This window comes from Nicotiana tomentosiformis, chromosome 1 (genome assembly GCF_000390325.3).
Source record: "Nicotiana tomentosiformis chromosome 1, ASM39032v3, whole genome shotgun sequence".
NCBI classification, from domain to species: domain Eukaryota; kingdom Viridiplantae; phylum Streptophyta; class Magnoliopsida; order Solanales; family Solanaceae; genus Nicotiana; species Nicotiana tomentosiformis.
Genome location: NC_090812.1, coordinates 154,447,457 through 154,466,109, shown reverse-complemented (window position 1 = coordinate 154,466,109; position 18,653 = coordinate 154,447,457). Strand labels below are relative to the sequence as shown.

General features: G+C 35.1%; 1 protein-coding gene and 1 non-coding gene across 2 annotated transcripts; both read right to left on the bottom strand.

The window, feature by feature from the left end:
* Positions 1-517: 517 nt before the first annotated feature.
* On the bottom strand, positions 518-590 carry TRNAA-UGC (transfer RNA alanine (anticodon UGC)). Its single transcript has one exon. It is a non-coding gene; the product is annotated as a tRNA-Ala (tRNA).
* Positions 591-2,207: 1,617 nt separating this feature from the next.
* LOC104096758 (protein DGS1, mitochondrial) lies at positions 2,208-15,724 on the bottom strand. The gene is made up of 14 exons (XM_009603171.4): positions 15,395-15,724; positions 15,058-15,172; positions 14,763-14,966; positions 13,438-13,575; positions 13,154-13,315; positions 11,000-11,194; positions 10,263-10,363; positions 9,540-9,629; positions 4,736-4,808; positions 4,630-4,658; positions 4,408-4,531; positions 3,213-3,323; positions 2,827-2,927; positions 2,208-2,702 (listed from the first exon to the last, which is right to left on the bottom strand). The coding sequence occupies exons 1-14, from the start codon at positions 15,625-15,627 to the stop codon at positions 2,582-2,584; spliced, it is 1,797 nt and encodes a 598-aa protein (XP_009601466.1). The 5' UTR covers positions 15,628-15,724; the 3' UTR covers positions 2,208-2,581.
* Positions 15,725-18,653: the final 2,929 nt, after the last annotated feature.

The window sequence follows — 18,653 nt, the reverse complement described above, 5'->3', positions numbered from 1 at the left end:
AGGTAAAAAAATGTCTAATCTAGTTAGTTTAAATTGAGGCTTAGCCCAGCCATGTATGATGTACCCAATAATATGAGACATATTTACAATTTGAAGTTTTTGGGTTTTTATTGAAATCTCAAGTTAATATACGATAATAATCAATCAACGAATTAGTATTCCGAGCTAACTATTAGAATAAATTTAGTGAATTTTTTAATACAAATATAGAATATGCGCAAAAATTATTGGATTCGTGTGAATCACACTTAATACTATAGATCTGCCCCTACTTATAATTCTTGTAAACGTACGATTGTAGCTGTTCAATATTAGGCTTAGATTAATGTTAAACAACTCTATACCATCTCCAAATCTTGCTTTCAGTTACAATGTCTTAATTCAAGTGAAGAAGATGCTTCTCTTTTCCGCAGAATGTTACCAATTGTATATAACAAGATAATTTTTTATTTGTTAATATACAAATGATTCAGATTTATTCATTTAGCCCAAATATTAAATCATTAAAGTAAAAAAATGGAGATGCGGGGGATCGAACCCCGTGCCTCTCGCATGCAAAGCGAGCGCTCTACCATTTGAGCTACATCCCCATTTCTTTGAACGTTATACACTTCTTATATTACTATTTCTTATTTCCACAATAGACTTTTAACTTATACTCCCCTCGTTTCAAGATTTTCTTTGATCATTTTTTTTGCAAGTAGTTTAAATATTTTGAATTATTAACTATGTAGCTTATAATAATTTTTATGTGATTTCTAAACATATAAATTTTATTTTCAAAAAATTTCAAGAATGTATGTCCGATTTTACACCAAAAATTAATATTTGGCCCTCGTACTCTAGATAGGTTCAAATAAATTGAAAAGGAGGGAATACTTCTTATGCTTCCTCATCACCATTTGAAAGAAGTACTTGACGATTTGAGAAGTAAAAGATCTTGTTGCTATAATGCTACCGTGAAAAATTATGGAAATAGATTGTTTGGATTTTCTTTTCATCTGATACCATAGCCACTAAATGCTCTATAAAGTCGAGCATCACATATTCACTTCATATTTTGAAATCGGATATTGAAAAATCGTTATCCCATCGGTTATTTTGTTTTAATTTAAAAGAAAATTTTCGAGCTTTTGGTTAATTTCTTGCGTGTAACTAAATTAGACGGCTTGAGTAGTCTCTGATTTTCTTCTATATCAATTAAGTTTGATTAATTTTTTAATATTTTATTTTAAAGATATTTGGGGCAACTCGATGCACAAAGTATCCCGCATTTACACAAAATCCGAAGAAGGTTGTACCTCAATGGGTGCGATGTATCCTCTTCAATATTAGTTTCAGCAACCTTCAAATAGGCAGTACTTCATCCATCTTTCCATAATCTAGCCGATGTGTAAGAATTGTTCCATTCAGAAATTCGTATAGAATTCAACATATAACGTATACAAAAAACATATGCAAGAAGATTGCTTCGACTTCATTTTCTTTATATGAAGAAATTTTCCTATATTATAGATATACTATTTTCGAAATTACAATTTTCCTACTTAACTTTTATTAAGAACTATCTTCTCATCAATGAAACACATGAATAACAGTGTTCAAAAACCTTTTCACTTTTAGATTAAAGCTTAGGTAACACTTGTTGGCTTTGGAAGGGGCATCTCTTGGAAAAGTAAATACATTTCACATCCTTGTTCTTGCATTTCCATGTTCATGCATAAGTAGGATTGTTGGGTTTATTCATATGCAATTAGTTCATAGATAGGATAATGCTTTTGAGTTTGGGTTCAATGCCATGATTGCCAACTCTAATATTTGACCATGCTCGAGAGGCTATGAATCGATTGGACCTGGCAACCGAATGAATCATAACACTCACAATAATCGACTGGACCTGCCTACCACATCAATCGTAACACTCATAATGATCAATTTTACGAAGATTCTATTGGATCCAAAAGCTTGTAGCATTGGTCTAGCACAATTCCCTAACTTAAGAAGCTGGGGGCGCGGCGCCATCAGCCCCTAACTTGAAGAAAGCGGAGCAAAATCACCTAAAAAGGATGAAAGTATTCTCAGAATTATTTACCCTACCTCGAATAATGCATTGTTTGAGAAAGTTGCCAGTGCAACAAGGACAAAACAAGCTTGAAAATTTTCTCCAGAATGTCTCCAAAGGAGTAAGATGAAGTGAAGAAGGTTCATACATGAAGCAATCCAAAAATTTTGACTATTTTATATGGGCGTTAGCAATTGTCAATCAAAGGAAACCGTATAGGGAGCATCTTTTTTATAAGTCATGTCAACTTAGAAGTCACTGCAGAAACACAAATAAGTCCTCAACGGATGTATTCCCTTTTTCTTTGCTGGGGAATATATTAGGAGCTTGTTGTCTCTTGAGTTCTACAATTTCAGATCTCGTGGAGGACACTGTAACGAGCAGCAAATAATGCTTGTGGACAAAATCTCACCCCAGAAAACAAAAGAAAAGGGTGGAGAGCGTAAGGGGGCATCATCCCTCATTTATGCAACAGGGAAAAGTTGTTTGAATGAATTAGTTAATGCGAAGACTGCACAACTACTGTCGTTTTGGTAAAGGAAGCAAGCAATCATATACCCGTTCCATCCGTGATGTAATCCTGAGTTTATGCGCAGTTTGAATATCTGGCTTCGCCAAATCGATGATATCCTGCCTCAAACTATACAACATGCAAACGCCATGTTAGAGTTGTAAAATTTCAGAAAATATACTTTTCAAAATCAACAAATGTCTCACGCCTTGAACAAAGCAAGGCTTAAGATAAAGGACAAAGAGAAACAAACCTTATCCATTCACCAGTCGCTCTTGCATGTCCTTCCACAGCACAGTATAAACGATCCAGATAATATAATGCCAATCCCAACATGCATTGAGCATCTTTTTCCTGAAGAGTTCAGGGAAAATAAAAAAAACAGGGAACAGTAAAACCAAAAACAAGAACTCAACTCCAAGCTATGGCAGCATTACATGCAAGCACCTAGTTAACTTGTTGGAGACCAAAAGATATTTATCGCATTACTGTTACGGAGAGCAGGATTGAGTAAAGGGTTCTAAATTACTAGATGAAAATGGATTTTATGATAGTGAAAGAAATATGAGATTCTCGAAGGCACAAATACTACTGTACAAGGATCAAATAAAGATGCTGATAAAGTTCAAAGGGCCTTACTTGTCCTTGATCTTTGCAGCTTTCTAATTGCATAATCTTTCTCTCTATTTCCACAATTAGCAGTCGTCGTTGAATTCGAGCAACCCTTCCCCTGCCTTCTGCTCTCTTATCCTGATCTCATTCAAAAATTAATGGCATTATATGATTTTGCACAGCACGTCAAGACTCTTAAAATAAGAGAACCATATTAACCATCAAACATCTCAACCAGTAATTTCCATTTCCTTTCTTCTTAGTTTCAAAAAATAATCACTTCCTTATGTCAATAGCATTAGAAGGGGAAAAGAGAAATGAAGAGAATATTCGCTGAAGCTATCCTGAATTACAGTAGAGTCCATTTTTTAGGTTTAAGATGGAATTGGAAGTGCCCGATCCAGTAGGATCTAACAATTGCTTACAAATACGAAGAATTCATTTTTTTATAATATAATAGAAACTATTTCTGTGAACTGCATAACAAGCCTTCCTCATCAGAAAACTGCTTCACTCCATCTTTTTCTCTGGAAGACTCCTCTCTATCTTTTTCTTTGATGAGATTGGAAATAGGTTCCCTTATTTCTCTCCTATACTCCAATACTCTGTGTAGAGAACTCTCTGAATTTATGACCATCCTTTCCTTCAGTAATCTTACAACAAACAGGACAACAGAAGAAAGAGTAGTAGCTGAACCAACTGACATAGCTTGATAATCATCAAAAGCAGAGGCTTCAAGAACTGTGTGAACGGGATGTGGGTAGAAGAGAAGGTCTTATACAAAAGTGGCACAGTTAAGCAGTGCTGGAATACTCTCCCTGCTTCCCCTCTCCCTACAGTTCCTCCTCTTTGTCTCTCATGCGACAAAAATCCTAATCCCTCTTACAGTTATTTTTAATGGACTAATATTATGTTGCAAAAATTCAACTTCTGTATTATTTTGGGCTTCTAACAATTAATATGCCTTGTATGTTTCTCAAGTGACAATGGCTTCATACTTTTGATGTTGCACTGATCTGCCTTAGGGTCAATTTTCTGTATTCCTATAAACGTTCTTGGTTGGTTGGGGGGGTCTTCTAAGTATGATAAAAAATTCATCACGGTATTGTGAGCTCAATTCTTGAATAGAAATCAAACATAAACGAAAAAACCAGGATCACAAGTATTTAGGAGAATTCTTTAGCTATGCACTAAAAACAATCACACAGTGAAATCAGTTTACCTGTTTAAACCAAGCACGCACCAACATGATCACAACTAGGGAGAGGAAGAAAGCAGGCAAAGCAGCTAAAATAGCAAAGTTGATTTCATTGGCCCTAAGAATTTGATCCAGCTCCAGCATAGCCCTGTTTAACGTATGAAAATCAGAGAAGAAAACAAGAAAAGCCTTAAACTCTCAGAATTTCAGAATTTCAGAACTAGCATATCAGTTGCTCTCACTCACTCTTCAATGTCAAGCTTCAGCTTCTGAACCTGTAATGCAGAAAAGATATTGTTAGAAATATGCCAAAACCAGAAAGAATTGATTACAAGAGTATGGAGTATATTACCTGGATAAGAAGAGCACGAGAAAGCTCCCCAGAAAAAAGATTTTGAATTGGATGCATCAGTTCCTTTTCGTACCTAAAATGAAAAATCAGTTAGCAGAGAGACATAAAAGCACACACCTTGTTGTACTGTGGACCCAACTGCTAGTAATGTGAGAAAAAATAATCTGCTTCAAACGTAATCTGTTAACATATATCCAAACTATGCAATAGACTTGTATTATTGCATTGATAAACGTTCAACATATACCAGGAAAGTATACAAAATTATTTTGCAACTGTAACTGATGCAGTTACGATTATTATTATTGAAAGTTAAAGATTCTGCTGTTACATCAGAAACCCTAGTCTGTTAACAAGAATGAGCAAATAGCTGGTCCATTCTGCCATCACACCAAAAGGTTCAAATCATTCAAAAACTTGTCCTGCAGTTTCCACATATTGAAAAACCTCTTAAATCTGCACGATACAACCTGTAATTGGCTGAGCAGGCAAGCAGCACAACAAATTCTTGAAACATAAGAAGCCATAAAGTACTTTATAAAAAACTTTTATAAAAAGTTGCACATAAGTATTTTTTTATATAAGGGAAAAATACTTATTTGCATTTTTTGATAAGGAAAAGAAATGCACATAAGTATCTCAATGAGAATCTAGATTATCTGCCTCAAGTATCTCAATGAGAATCTAGATTATCTGCCTCAAGTATCTCAATGAGAATCTAGATTATCTGCCTTTACTTCCTACTAAAACCTTGGCTTATGAACTTTCTCTCTGGATTGCCGAAGACTGCGAGGCAACATGAAACCATTTGGGTGATTATTGATCAGCCAACCAAGTCAGCACCTTGGATTCAAAGTTACCAGTTTCTAGAACTCCAAGACACTGGAAGTATATTATCTTTCTCGGATTATCAGTTTATATACAACAGTTAGGCAGAAAAGGGGCTTCAGCATTCGTAATAGGTGCTCTCTGCGCGAGAAAGAAGCAGAGGATGTAAATCGCCTTCTTCTGCACTGTCAAGTGACCAAACAGATCTGGCACATATTTCTTAACCCATTTAGAGTGTTTGCGTAATGCCAAAATCAGTTAAGGAGCTTATATGGTGATGGTCTGGAAGGACGTTGGAGAAAGACATCAAGAGCCAGTGGTCTACTGACTCTACCATCCTCTTGTGCATTTGCTGGACCAAAACCACAGATGCTTTGAAGAAAGGCAGAACCAATACACAAGCTTAAATACAAGGGCTTGTATTTTCTGGCTTTTCGGTGTAAATACTGAAAAGTGTATGACAAGCACAGTTTTTCAGAATTCCACAGCTCCCCCCATTTGTAATAGGAATTGAATTTTCGCTTGTACATACGTGCACCTACTTGGTGCAGTTTTACATGCATAAAATGCTTTATTTATCAAAAGTATCTCAAGTCAGATCAGGTTAACTGTTTTATCTCCACGCTCAACCAAATTACATCACATGGAACAGGAAGAAGGTATATAAATAGTGTTTCCCTTCAGAGATGCATAAACAAGTGAGTACACGAAAGGAATAACTCAGATCGGATGATAGGACAATGATTAGATGTAAAAATACACTGGTAAAACAATAAGAAACAGGTAGATGAATACAACAAAGAAGTCGGTATACTCTAGAGTAAATAGTTATTAATGAGTAATTAGCTACCGAATTGACCCAAATGCGTGTAACGACCCGGCCGGTTGTTTTGAGTGTAGTAGTCCCGTTCCCCCATTTATTGCTTATTCTATGCTCAATTGTCGTTATGTGACTTGCCGTGGTAGTTGGGTTGGTTCCGGGGATGTTTCGGAATGAGTTGAGACACTTAGTCTCAAGGTTGGAAGCTTAAGTTGAAAAGGTTGACCGGATGTTGATTTATGTGTAAACGACTTCGGAATGGAACTTTGATAGTTCCGATAGCTCTGTATGGTGATTTTGAACTTAGGACTTAGGAGTGTGTCCGGATAGTGATTTGGAGGTCCGTAGTTGATTTTGGCTTGAAATGACGAAAGTTGAAAAAATTAGAAGTTCGGAAAATTGAGAAGTTTGACTGAGAGTTGAGTTTGTGGTTACCGAGCTCGGATTTTGGTTATGGGAGTTGGAATAGGTCCGTTGTGTCATTTACGACTTGTGTGCAAAATTTGAGGTCAATTGGACGTGATTTGATAGGTTTCGGCATCGATTGTAGAAGTTGGAATTTCTTAGTTTTCGTGAGGCTTGAATTGAGGTGTGATACGTGTTTTTGATGTTGTTTGATGTGATTTGAGGCCTTGACTAAGTTCGTATAATGTTTTAGGACTTGTTGGTATGTTTGGTTGAGGTCCCGGGGGCCTCGGGTGCGGGTAAAATAGTACGCAGAAGCGAAGACCTCTGGACAGAATATTAATTCGAGGGTTTCGTGATTTTTAATCATTTTGGACATTTCAAGCTCGGACTAAGGCGATTTTTGAGAGGGATTTCGAGGGGTTTCTTGAGGTAAGTCATTTGTGATCATTTTTATTCAATAAAATTGTTTGCCCGTTGAATTTCCCATCTAGTTTGTGTGTTTTTGAGGTGTAATTTTGGGAGTCTTAGGCTAGGGATTGGAGAGTTAAATTTGGGAATTTGAGTGACGATTTGGTGTCGAAATTTGGTATGGTTGGACTCGTGGTTGAATGTGCTTTCGGATTATGTAACTTTTATTGGATTCCGAGACGTGGGGTCGGGGGTTGACTTTTGAGTTGACTTTTTTTGACTTTTGATTAAGAACTTAGCATTTTCATATGGAATTGATTCCTATAGCTCGAGTTGATTGTATCAAATTGTTTGTGGCTAGATTCGAGGCATTCAGAGGCCGATTCGCGAGGCAAGGGCTTGTTGGAGTAGAGATTTGCACGGTTTGAGGTAAGTAACACTTCTAAACTTGGTTATGAGGGTATGAAACCCTGAATTACGTGTTATGTGGTTGATGTTGAGGTGACGCACATGCTACATGACAGTCGTGTGGCCGTGCACCGTAGGAATTGTGACTCGGTCGATTCCGTGGAACTGTATAGTTGAATAACCTTGTTATTATCCGTATATTCTCCATGTGTTAGAGAAATTAAGCTACGATTCATGTTAGAAATCATGCTTAGTCTATATGTTGGTACTGTTGGGACCCACAAAGGTCGTATTGCTGCTAAATTACTTGCTTAATTTGCAATTATGTACTCAGTCACACCTATCATCCGCATATCATATCTCAGTCTCTGTTGCCATTTATTGACACTTCATATCATCATTGTTTGGGCTGATTTTCATGACATTGTGAGCCCGAGAGACTGGATAGATTGGTGACTGAGTGAGGCCGAGGGCCTGATTGTGGGGATATTTATCGCATCGGGTTGCACGCCGCAGCAGGCTTTATTGATTCATGCCATGATTGATTTATTATAGCGCTTGGGCTGGATCTGCCTCTCTGGAGTCTGCACACCCACAGTGAGCGCAGGTACCTACTGAGTGCGAGTGCGAGTGCCGAGCGATTGGGAGGATTGAGTGACTGTAAGGAATGAGTGATTGTGAGGATGGAGTGAATGGGAGGACTGAGTGATTGATACTCTGAGAGTATGCATATGATCTCATCGCTGTTTTGTATTTCAGTTGGCATACATAACTGACATGTAGATATCGAGACGTATCATTTCTTATTTCAGTTACACTTGACATATCTTACCTGTTTGAGCTTTAACTGTTAAACTTGAAAGCATGCCTACATTTCTGTATTGTATTCCTGTAATTGGATTGTACCTGTGAGGCTCGTCACTGCTTTCAGCCCAAAGGTTAGACTTGTTACTTATTGAGTTGGTTGTACTCACGCTACACCATGCACTTCGTGTGCAGATCCAGGTGCTTCTAGGTACGGTGGTTGCTGACTCGGAGCTATCATTCAATTCGGAGATCCTCGAGGTAGCTGCTTTGGCGTCTGCAGTCCTTGACTCTCCTCATTTATCATCTAGTTCTATTTGTACTGTTCGACTCTCTTAGACAGTGTTTTTCAGACTTTGTTATTGTATAGATGCTCATGTAGTCAGTGACACCCGGGTTTTGGGAAATTCTGTATTGAGCTGTGACGTTTTCTCTCATTTTTATGAAACTTTTACGTAAGCTTATTTCCGTATATTTTAAATTTCAAGATGCTGGTATGTGTGAGTTGTCGGCCTGCCTAGTATCATGATAGGCACCATCACGGCACTTGGGATTTTGGGTCGTGACAATGCATCAGCGATTACTAGTAGGCTTCATACTTATGTCTGTCTTCTGAGTGGCCTTAATACCTTATTGGCACCACATTCCGTCCTAACAGAGCTATATCTAAGAAATTTTTGAGGTCCCCATGTCGTGCACATCCACAGTCTACCATCCTCGTTGTCCCATATAATAACCTTCTAGCTCTAATATCAAGAATCAAATGCTCACAACCTCTAAAATCTCCTCTCTACGCAAATATTGTGTTACTCATTCTGATCTGTATCTCTTTCCTTACTTGTATATCCTCATTCCAAAAAAATAAATACATAGAGAAACTAAAGATACATGTGATTACAAGCAATTCAAGACCTGCATATCAAGTGTTTCATAGCATCTGAAAGGATCAAATAAAACATGCATGTATTTTCTTAAAAATCTAAAAAACAACAAGGGTGAAATATGAATCTATTAGGTTGCAACCATATCGTGCAAAACGGAAGGCAAATACAATCCTCTACAATGAGTAGTATTATTCAATCCCTACATATTAAATAAGCAACAAACAAAACCAGAAGGAAGCCACACCTCATCATTACTATTTCAAGCATTTGCTGATCCGTTGCATTAGGTGGAGCCTTCTCACCCTTTGTCTGCTCAGTGAAAGCTTGCAACATTCTGCAAATCAATATCAAACCAATATTATTGTAACAGGTTTATCCCAAAGCACTAAATGCTTAAGAGAAATTGGTTTTCTGCACATAAGAAAAGAAGACAAGACAGTAACTATTAAAAGAGTGAAAGAGAACAAGCACTGCTAGAGCATCATATAGACCATAAAGCAGCATGGTGTTTCTCAACAAGGACCACGTATAATATTCTACAAAAAAATGTTGAAAGAAAATGCTAATAGAAAACACAGCATTTTTCGGCCAAAACAAACTGGAGAAACATCTATTACAGAGGAGTTACAACCACATAGAGCTTCTTAAGAACTTATCAAAAAAAACATAGAGTTTCTTAAGAAAATATATAAAAGAGCTTGTCCAACTTAGAACCTTCTTTTCCCCGTAAGACTACTTCTGTGTCATTGCTAAGAGTATTGAGCAGCAAAAACAGTCCAAAACCTAGGAGTATATGCATTGTATAGACGTCCAGTAACTTGTCAATATTTTTTTCATATATAAAAAATGGATGTACAAGTATAATAAAAGCAACTCATTAGTAAAGCATACTACTGTATCTTGTGACCTATCTGAGTTTACATATTGAGCACAAGATGTAAACAAAGTTATAGTTGACTAAACTAACCTGTGTAGAGAGTCGGCAGTTAACTGCACCTCTTCAGGTTCCATTGCACCCTTCTGCCTCTTCCGGAAAGTGTAGAAAAGATCGTCTCTAATAGAGAGAAGCTGGTGAAAACAAGAGATATTTAGCACAAAAAACCACTAACACATAACTCAAATATAAGATCTCGCCTTATCTAACCTGCTGAACCTACTCATGTCAGCAAAAACAGACAAAAAATAGAAGAGATTAAGAGTTTCATCATTTCAAAAGTCCATCAGAATGCAAAGATCATTAAAATATCCTAGATGTGCTATCTCATTCTCAGAGAATAAATGAGAATTAAAATGTAAGATGGAAAAAAACAGACGAACATGAGTTAAAGAAGTGTTTCTTAGAAAGTATGATCAGACAAACAGAAATAGAAAATCAAGGAGTGAATATTCTCCTGGTGTTATATTCATGTACAATGTAAGAATCTACATATCTAAGAAGATTAAAAAAATCAAAGTAATCTTGACCTGGCATCAACAAGAAAGCAATCAATATTGTCCAAAAGTTAGAGATTAATATGATATTAAATATAAATCAAGAATTTTATCCTCTCATTAGAACTTGAAAAAGTCCTATATCTATGCAGTCAGGAAATATGTGTTCTAGTCCTATTTATGTGCATTATAGATGTAAAGGATTTACACAGCCAACACAACAAATTTGGCATTGTAGCATAGTTGCTTGATTGATATAAGCACACAGCTTACCGGTTGCTCTACATGGTCATTCCAGAAGCTACGTGTTGAGTCCTTTGCCTCACGAATCCAATTGTCAATGTCAGAGCTTCCTACTAAACTGCTATGGCGAAGAAACCATAATGAACAAATAGAGATGCCGACAATCCCACAGGTATATGGTATCCAGTAACGAGTAACTCTCCTGGGCTTTCGGTGAATTGTAACCTTCAAAATTAATGGCAAACAAACATTCCTCAAAAATCTGAAAAAAAGGTCCTCAAAGGAAGAGTCAAACTACAAATATATTATGATAACATAGTGCTTTTCCTACACATTTGTGTGGGACTTATTGGAACCAAAAGGCTTTAAGGAAGCATTATATTTATGAATTGCCACAGCTTAATTGTCCTGATCTAGCCAACCACTAAACTTCCTTCTGTCTAAAGTTAGCAGCAAACCCAGCATCCAAAACAATACGAGAATATGAGTCCTGTATGTGTGTAATTACAACCCAAGAGCCAAAAGAAAGAAACAAAAAGAAAAGAGAAGCATCAAGAGATTAAACCCGGCCAGATACAGATTAAGATTTAAAACTGTGATAAAGAGAATAACAAAGCTCTTTTGCAAATCCAGATTTGTGTTTCTTCGCTTTTGTTTCTTTTGCTTTGGTAATAACTGATCAAGTTCTAGTCCCCTTAAGTTGCTCGCTTTGCTTCATCACCCTCATTTTCAACCTCTTGATTTCACTTTCTTCCCTCATCTTTTATCAACTTTGACCAAAAACCTCTTAGTACTTTCCTAATGAAAGCCAAGAGACAGCCCTAATATCAGTTTAAACATCACACTCTGCCAAGCACCCGTTTAAAGTTAAAAAGATATTAGGATCATAATTTCCAGACATATGACAGCAATGAGCTGCATTGAATAGAAGCAAAATCCCTTGTTTTCCCCTTCAATAAGATAGCCTCCTGATAACTGCAGCAAACATCAGTTATGCCACTTCTCTTCCACAATGTTACCTAATACAACCTAATCAGATAATTCTGACATCTAAAACAAACAAGTTTCACTAGATGCAAACCAAGCATAATCCACTTAAATAATAACTTCTAAGACAAACAACCTCCACTAGATGCAATCCTAATATAATCCACTTCATTACAACTTGATAACTCATAATTAAGATAAATCTTGGCAATTAAAAATAGATTTTAATTTGAGAGTAACAAATCAGTTGGATTTCTAAAATAAGATACTAGATGCAACCCTAATATAATCCACTTCATTACAACTTGATAACTCATAATTAAGATAAATCTTGGCAATTAAAAATAGATTTTAATTTGAGAGTAACAAATCAGTTGGATTTCTAAAATAAGATACTATCGTCCATTCATGTTCTTGTACAGATTTATGCATCTGCTTTGTATCTTCACAGAGTATAAAATCATTACACAGGCTATCTATCCAAGATATGCCATTCAATAAAACAATTGCATGATATTGGTATGGGAACTGAAAAACCGATATTTAGGCGACGCACTCAGTGCGCTCGTATCAGATACTTGGGAGATGCTACTGATATTCATACGAACTATGTATTTTACTTTTCTTGAATTTTTTATTTGTGACATGCGCATCCCTCTACCGGGATACATAAATCCTTCAAGGGGGCACCAGATAGAAACTTCAACATTTTGAAAAATAAAGTTGTGGGGTGATTTGTAACAACAAAAGTTTAGAAATAAAAACCTTATGGAGTGACCTAAATACACAGTTTTTGAATTTGATTTCTGTATGTTTGAGGAATATCTGTACTCGAATTTTCTGTCCATAGTTGAAATTTATGAATGTTTTTTGTACAAAATGTTGGTTAGAAATAAGGCCATGGAGATTTAAGAACACAAAACAAATGATGTATTCCAGATTAATATGGTATCCCTAATTTTACAATTTTCAGGACTTTGTGTTGTATCCCAACCACATACATACTAATATATGTACTTCAGCTATACAGATCTTAGTTGACAACTAATTTCAAGGAATGACACGTATGTTATACAGCATACCAGATAATTTGATGATGATGAAACTAAATCGAATGCTAAAACATTGAAAGATGAACAGAGCTTTAACATAAAAAAGATAAAGTTATCTTATTACAAGTCAGTAGGGAACTCTTACAATGGCAGCCAAATACGTGTTCAATCTGTCTATATTTTGGTAGATCAGATTGGTGGCATCTCTAATCTCACAATCAGTCCATCGAGAGCCTTCTTGATTTACTTCTGGAAGTTTCTCGAATATCAAGGGAAAAGAATAGCTTTCATCAACAGAAGAGCTTTGCTGCAGAATCAATTAATGGACAACGTCAAATACCAATATTTGACAAACATGTAGCTAGCAAAACAAATGTCATTTTCAAACATTTTAGGTGGGAAACCTTATCATTACACAATTTCCCTCACCTGGCGCATTGCATGGAAATGGCCAATTGATGCCTCCAACTTAAGAAATAGATCATTCATTTCAACCAACAATGATGTCAATGACTTCTCAGTATCCTTAACCAATTCCTCACCAGCTTTGTCAACCTTCATATAGACCTATACATATGCAAGGAAAGATATAAATTGAGGATTTATTACCATACAGCATTGAAATATACTTAAATCATCAAGCTATGCAACATTAACCGACTCCTTAGAGAGATTATTTCTTCCAAGAACATCCAACTAAGAAGCAAGATCTTAACTTGATAACCCAAAAAAAGAAGGGAACACCACTCTATGGAATGCTATAGGACATGATGCCAAAACCAAAACTCTGCGCTCTCTAGTAATCTATATATCGACCAATCAAATTAAGTGAAAATTATTCAGTAAAACTCATGTGAAGTGTGAAGTAAGTTTTAAAACATGCATATATAAAGATGCATACCTTTAAGTTTCTGGTTCATACTGGTGATTACTTTTCTTATATCAAATTTCTAGTTTCCTATTCTTAATTTCTAACATATGTGCCATAATGTTTCCTTAACAATTAATACAGAAATTAGTTTTACACGCTATATATTATTTGTTATTGCCCTCTCAAGATAGAGCCCTTGGGCACTGAGATGCGCGTCTCCGCAATTTAGTGCTGCACTAAAGTGCCATCTAAGCTAAATGAAGTGCCCAACCTATGGTACACATAGCAAAGAGCTTTTAACTAGAAAGACAAAACTCAATCATAGCCATCTTAGAACGCTTATAAAAGTGATTAAAAACATATTGTTTATTCCAGAAAGTGACATATTTTTACAGGGACAATTCCTAGTGAAGAGATACAAACGGAGAAAATGTTATGAGAAATTTATGGAAATCATCTCATAGATATATTGCAACTATAAAAGCAAAAAAATAGTGTGGTATGAAGGCTGGGATATGGACTGATAGAGAACTGCACTGCAAAATGTCAAGTAAACTAAAGAGGAAAATCAAAATTGAAGGATCATCTTGTGGACGAATTACAGTATCCAACTGGACCCTAAACTTGAAAAGCTTCAGTTCATACCCTCTTGGTTAGAAGCTCAGCAACTCTTAAGGTATCCAAAACAAATGGCTCAGATTTTCATTTCCTTTCTACATAGCAATAATAAATGTACATAAACCAGTATGGGATGAGAAAACCAATAAAGGGAACACTTTTTCTTTAATAACGGGAACACTCTTACAGCATCAAAGAAAAGATTGATGGAATAAACTACCAATTAATGTTATATGATTAATCGTTCACTTGATAAGCGACTAACCTGTGCCAAAAATGTAGCCAAACGATATCTTAAGCTAATCAAGAAATTTATCCTCTCGGATATATAAGAAGATGCCAAACAATATGTATGTTGCACCCCAGAACCTTCACCAACACAATCGCGTATCAGCTGAGCTGTACCATTGAGAAATGCAGATGGTCCTCTCTCACATATCATGAAGTATGCTTTTAGAGCATTTGATCCCTGAAATTGTACATACATAACAATTCACTTGAATTCTGTTTGAAAAAAAGATTATATAAGAATATAGTTTCAAACAAACAAAGTAGCTAACCTCTGCTTTAGATTGCCAATATTCTAAGTTCTTCTGGACATAATGCAAATTTAGAAAGACGCACTCCATAATGTCCTCCAATGTACCAACAATTTTAGATGCCTCACATACAACCCTGCATCTTAGTGATCCCCAGATTAGAAACTTTTCTTATGAACAAATTGTTCTCTCATTCTTCAGTACTAAAGATATATTTTTAAAAAAATTCAACACACACACACACATATTTATATATATATAATGCACATATAAAACACACGCATATTTATATTTATATATTCTATCCCTGGATAATGCACATATGAAATGCTAAATTTAGAGAGTAGAGAGGACTTACGTAGAAGATTCAGGGGAAGGAGAGGAGGAAGGGAAAGGAAGCGGGAGACAAATCTTCTTACGACGTCGTTTACTGGCGCCTGATCTGCTGCCACGGTAGAAATTGGAAATTCTGTTGACGAAATTAGTCGCCGGAAAGTAGTTGGAAATTCGATTCAAAAGGTAGTCAGTGTAGACGGAGATAGTAGTAGGTTTTACGCCCATTCCGGCGTTTTCCGGCGGCGGAGAATCCATTGCTGAGTTCACTGAGTTGACCAACGCCGGTGATCGGGAAAATGAGTACGGAGAGCTTGTGTCGAGTTAGCTGGATTTAAAATACCTGAAAACACTTTTTAAATGTTGCTGAATTTTAAACAGTGTTTGGATAGAAATTGGAAAAATAGCACCTTTTCATTTTAGAAAAGTAGATATTGTTGCAAAACTTTTACTCCCTTTGTCTTATTTTATGTGAAATTTACTATTTGAAAAGTCAAAAAACGTTTTTGTACCGTGACCTTTTATTTTAAATATTTTAAATTATTAATTATTATAATTTATAATATTTTTATAATTTCTTAATATATAAGTTTTATTTTAAAATTTTTTTAAAGATTCTATATTTGAACTCGCATATTTTGAGCATCCTACTCTAAATCATATCATATAAAGTGGAAGGAATGGAGTAATTCAGAATTAAAGCAATTATAAAAATTAATTTATGCTTTAACTCATAGTAAGTTGTAAGATTTTTTCCGAAATATACAATATAAGGTTTTTATTTAAGCAAAAATAGCATAAGATTTTTGAATAAATCTCAATTATTTAATTAAATAAAGTATAGAATATTTATTATAATAATTAGAGTAAAGTCTGTAATTGAAACATGAAAAAATGATAAAATTACAAAAGTTGAAAGAAAAATACAATAATTTTCCTTCGCTTACATCTTGTTTGGATGGTTGTTACCTATTATACGTGTTGTTACTTTAAGAGAAACTACTAGTTATGTCAGCCATAAGCAATTAGTATAAAAATTAGCTAATTCATAAAATATTACTAATATTAACCAAATACTACAAAATATTATCCAATTTAGTTATTTGTAGCAAAAAAATATCAAATTTTTGCTTTCTTTTGAGTGGATGTTGTTGCTTAAAATGTTGGGTACATTTTAAGAATTTTGTACTCGGTTCTTGGATAATTTGGTGAAGTTTTGAGGTGGTCTGAATTGAAAATTCGAAGTAGAATATAAACATGAAAAAGATGATATGTGTATTACATTGTATATCACATATGTATCGTATGTGTATCAAATATATTTCACATATATATCCACGTGTTCCTGTGTGTGATACATGTGTTATAGAAGAATTTTTTAAACTCGATTTTAACTACAAAATTTGATATCAAATCACTTTCAATCTTCCTCAAATTTTGTATATTGACTCATATGTATGTTGTCAATAAATTTCAAACATACCCATTGAAAAAGGTCCCTTTTTGCTTAGATTTTTAAAAATTTCTATATTTTTTTATTCGAAAAAATGTCAAATATATTCATGGACTATTGAAAATAGAGCAATTATGCCCTCCGTTTGCATTTGGGTATAAAATTGCCCTTGCCGTTAATAAAGTGGTTCACTTTTGCCTCTCCTCGCTAACACACTTCACATCAAGGATAATCTTGTACCCAAATACAAACTGAGGGCATAATTGCTCTATTTTTAATAGTTCAGGGGCATATTTGACCGTTTTCTGTATAAAATTATATTTTTTTGCTGAGTTGAAAATCCATATTAGAGAAAAAATCTTCTCTATAAATAAAATAAAATAAAATAAAAAGAGGAAAAGGAATATCTTGCCATATCTTTTACGTAGTAATTACTACAATGACGAGAAATCTCACCGAAAAATCCCTCCGGCCAGCTGATCACAACCTCCTGCTTCACGTTTTTTACTTATTATTTTCTTATTAGATCAAATTCGTGTGATTTGATTTTTATATTTTTTGAACTCCTAAGTCCTAGCATGTGAGGTAAACCAAACAATACCCCATTAGAGGGACTCGAATCCGGATCTGCTAAAAGGATATAATGCCATTGTTCATCATTGATATATCCGTAATAAAATGACCTTTGACATTGTAATATCAATTCTTAATGCAAAATCTTATTATTAGAGTACCAAGTAATTAATGGTGACTTTTTTTTTGTTTCGGCTTTCTATTTTAATTTGCAACCGCATATCGAAACGTATTCAAGGTCATATGCGGTTGCAAATTAAAAATAGGAAGACGAAATGAAAAAAATTGTAGACCCGTATTCGAGTCCCTCTAATGGGGGTATTGTTTGGTTATCTTACATGTTATGACTTAGGAGTTCAAAAAATATAAAAATCGAATCACACGAATTTGATCCAATAAGAAAATAATAAATAAAAAAAGTGAAGCAGGAGGTTGTGATCAACTGGCCGGAGGGATTTTTCGGTGAGATTTCTCGTCATTGTAGTAATTACTACGTAAAAGATATGGCAAGACATTCCTTTATCTCCCCCCCCCCCCTTTTTTTTTTTACAGAGAAGACTTTTTCTCCAACATGGATTTTCAACTCAGCAAAAAAGTATTATTTTATACGAAAAAAGGGTCAAATATGCCCGGAACTATTAAAAATAAAGCAATCATGCCCTCCGTTTGTATTTGGGTATAAAATTATTCTGGATGTGGAGTCTGTTAGTGGGGAGTAGGGGTGGGCATATTTTGGTCCGAACCAAAAAAATTGACCGAACCGAAAATATTTTTATTTCGATTTCGGTTTCGGTTATTCGGGTTTTTCGGTCGGTTTCAGTTTAAAATTTTAAAAATTTCAGTTTTTCGGTTCGATTTTCGGTTATTAATTTATTTGGTTCGGTTAATCGAAAAATTGAATTATTAGCAAACTAACAAATTTTCGGTTGGTTTCAGTCTAATTTACCGAAATTTTAAAAACCCTCCAACAAATTCGTCAGTCAAATTATTACATAGGGAGAGCCCAATATGATAATGTTCAAACCAAAAATCGAACCGAAATTAGAAAACTGAACTTATTTCAGTTCGGTTTCGGTTACTACTTTTATAAAACTGAAAACCAAATAACCGAACCGAATTTCTTCAAACAGAACCGAACCGACCGAACGTCCACCCTTAGTGGGGAGGGTCAAAAGTGAACCACTTATTAACGGTAAGAATAATTTTGTACCCAAATGCAAACAGAGGGCATAATTGCTCTATTTTAACAGTTCAGGGG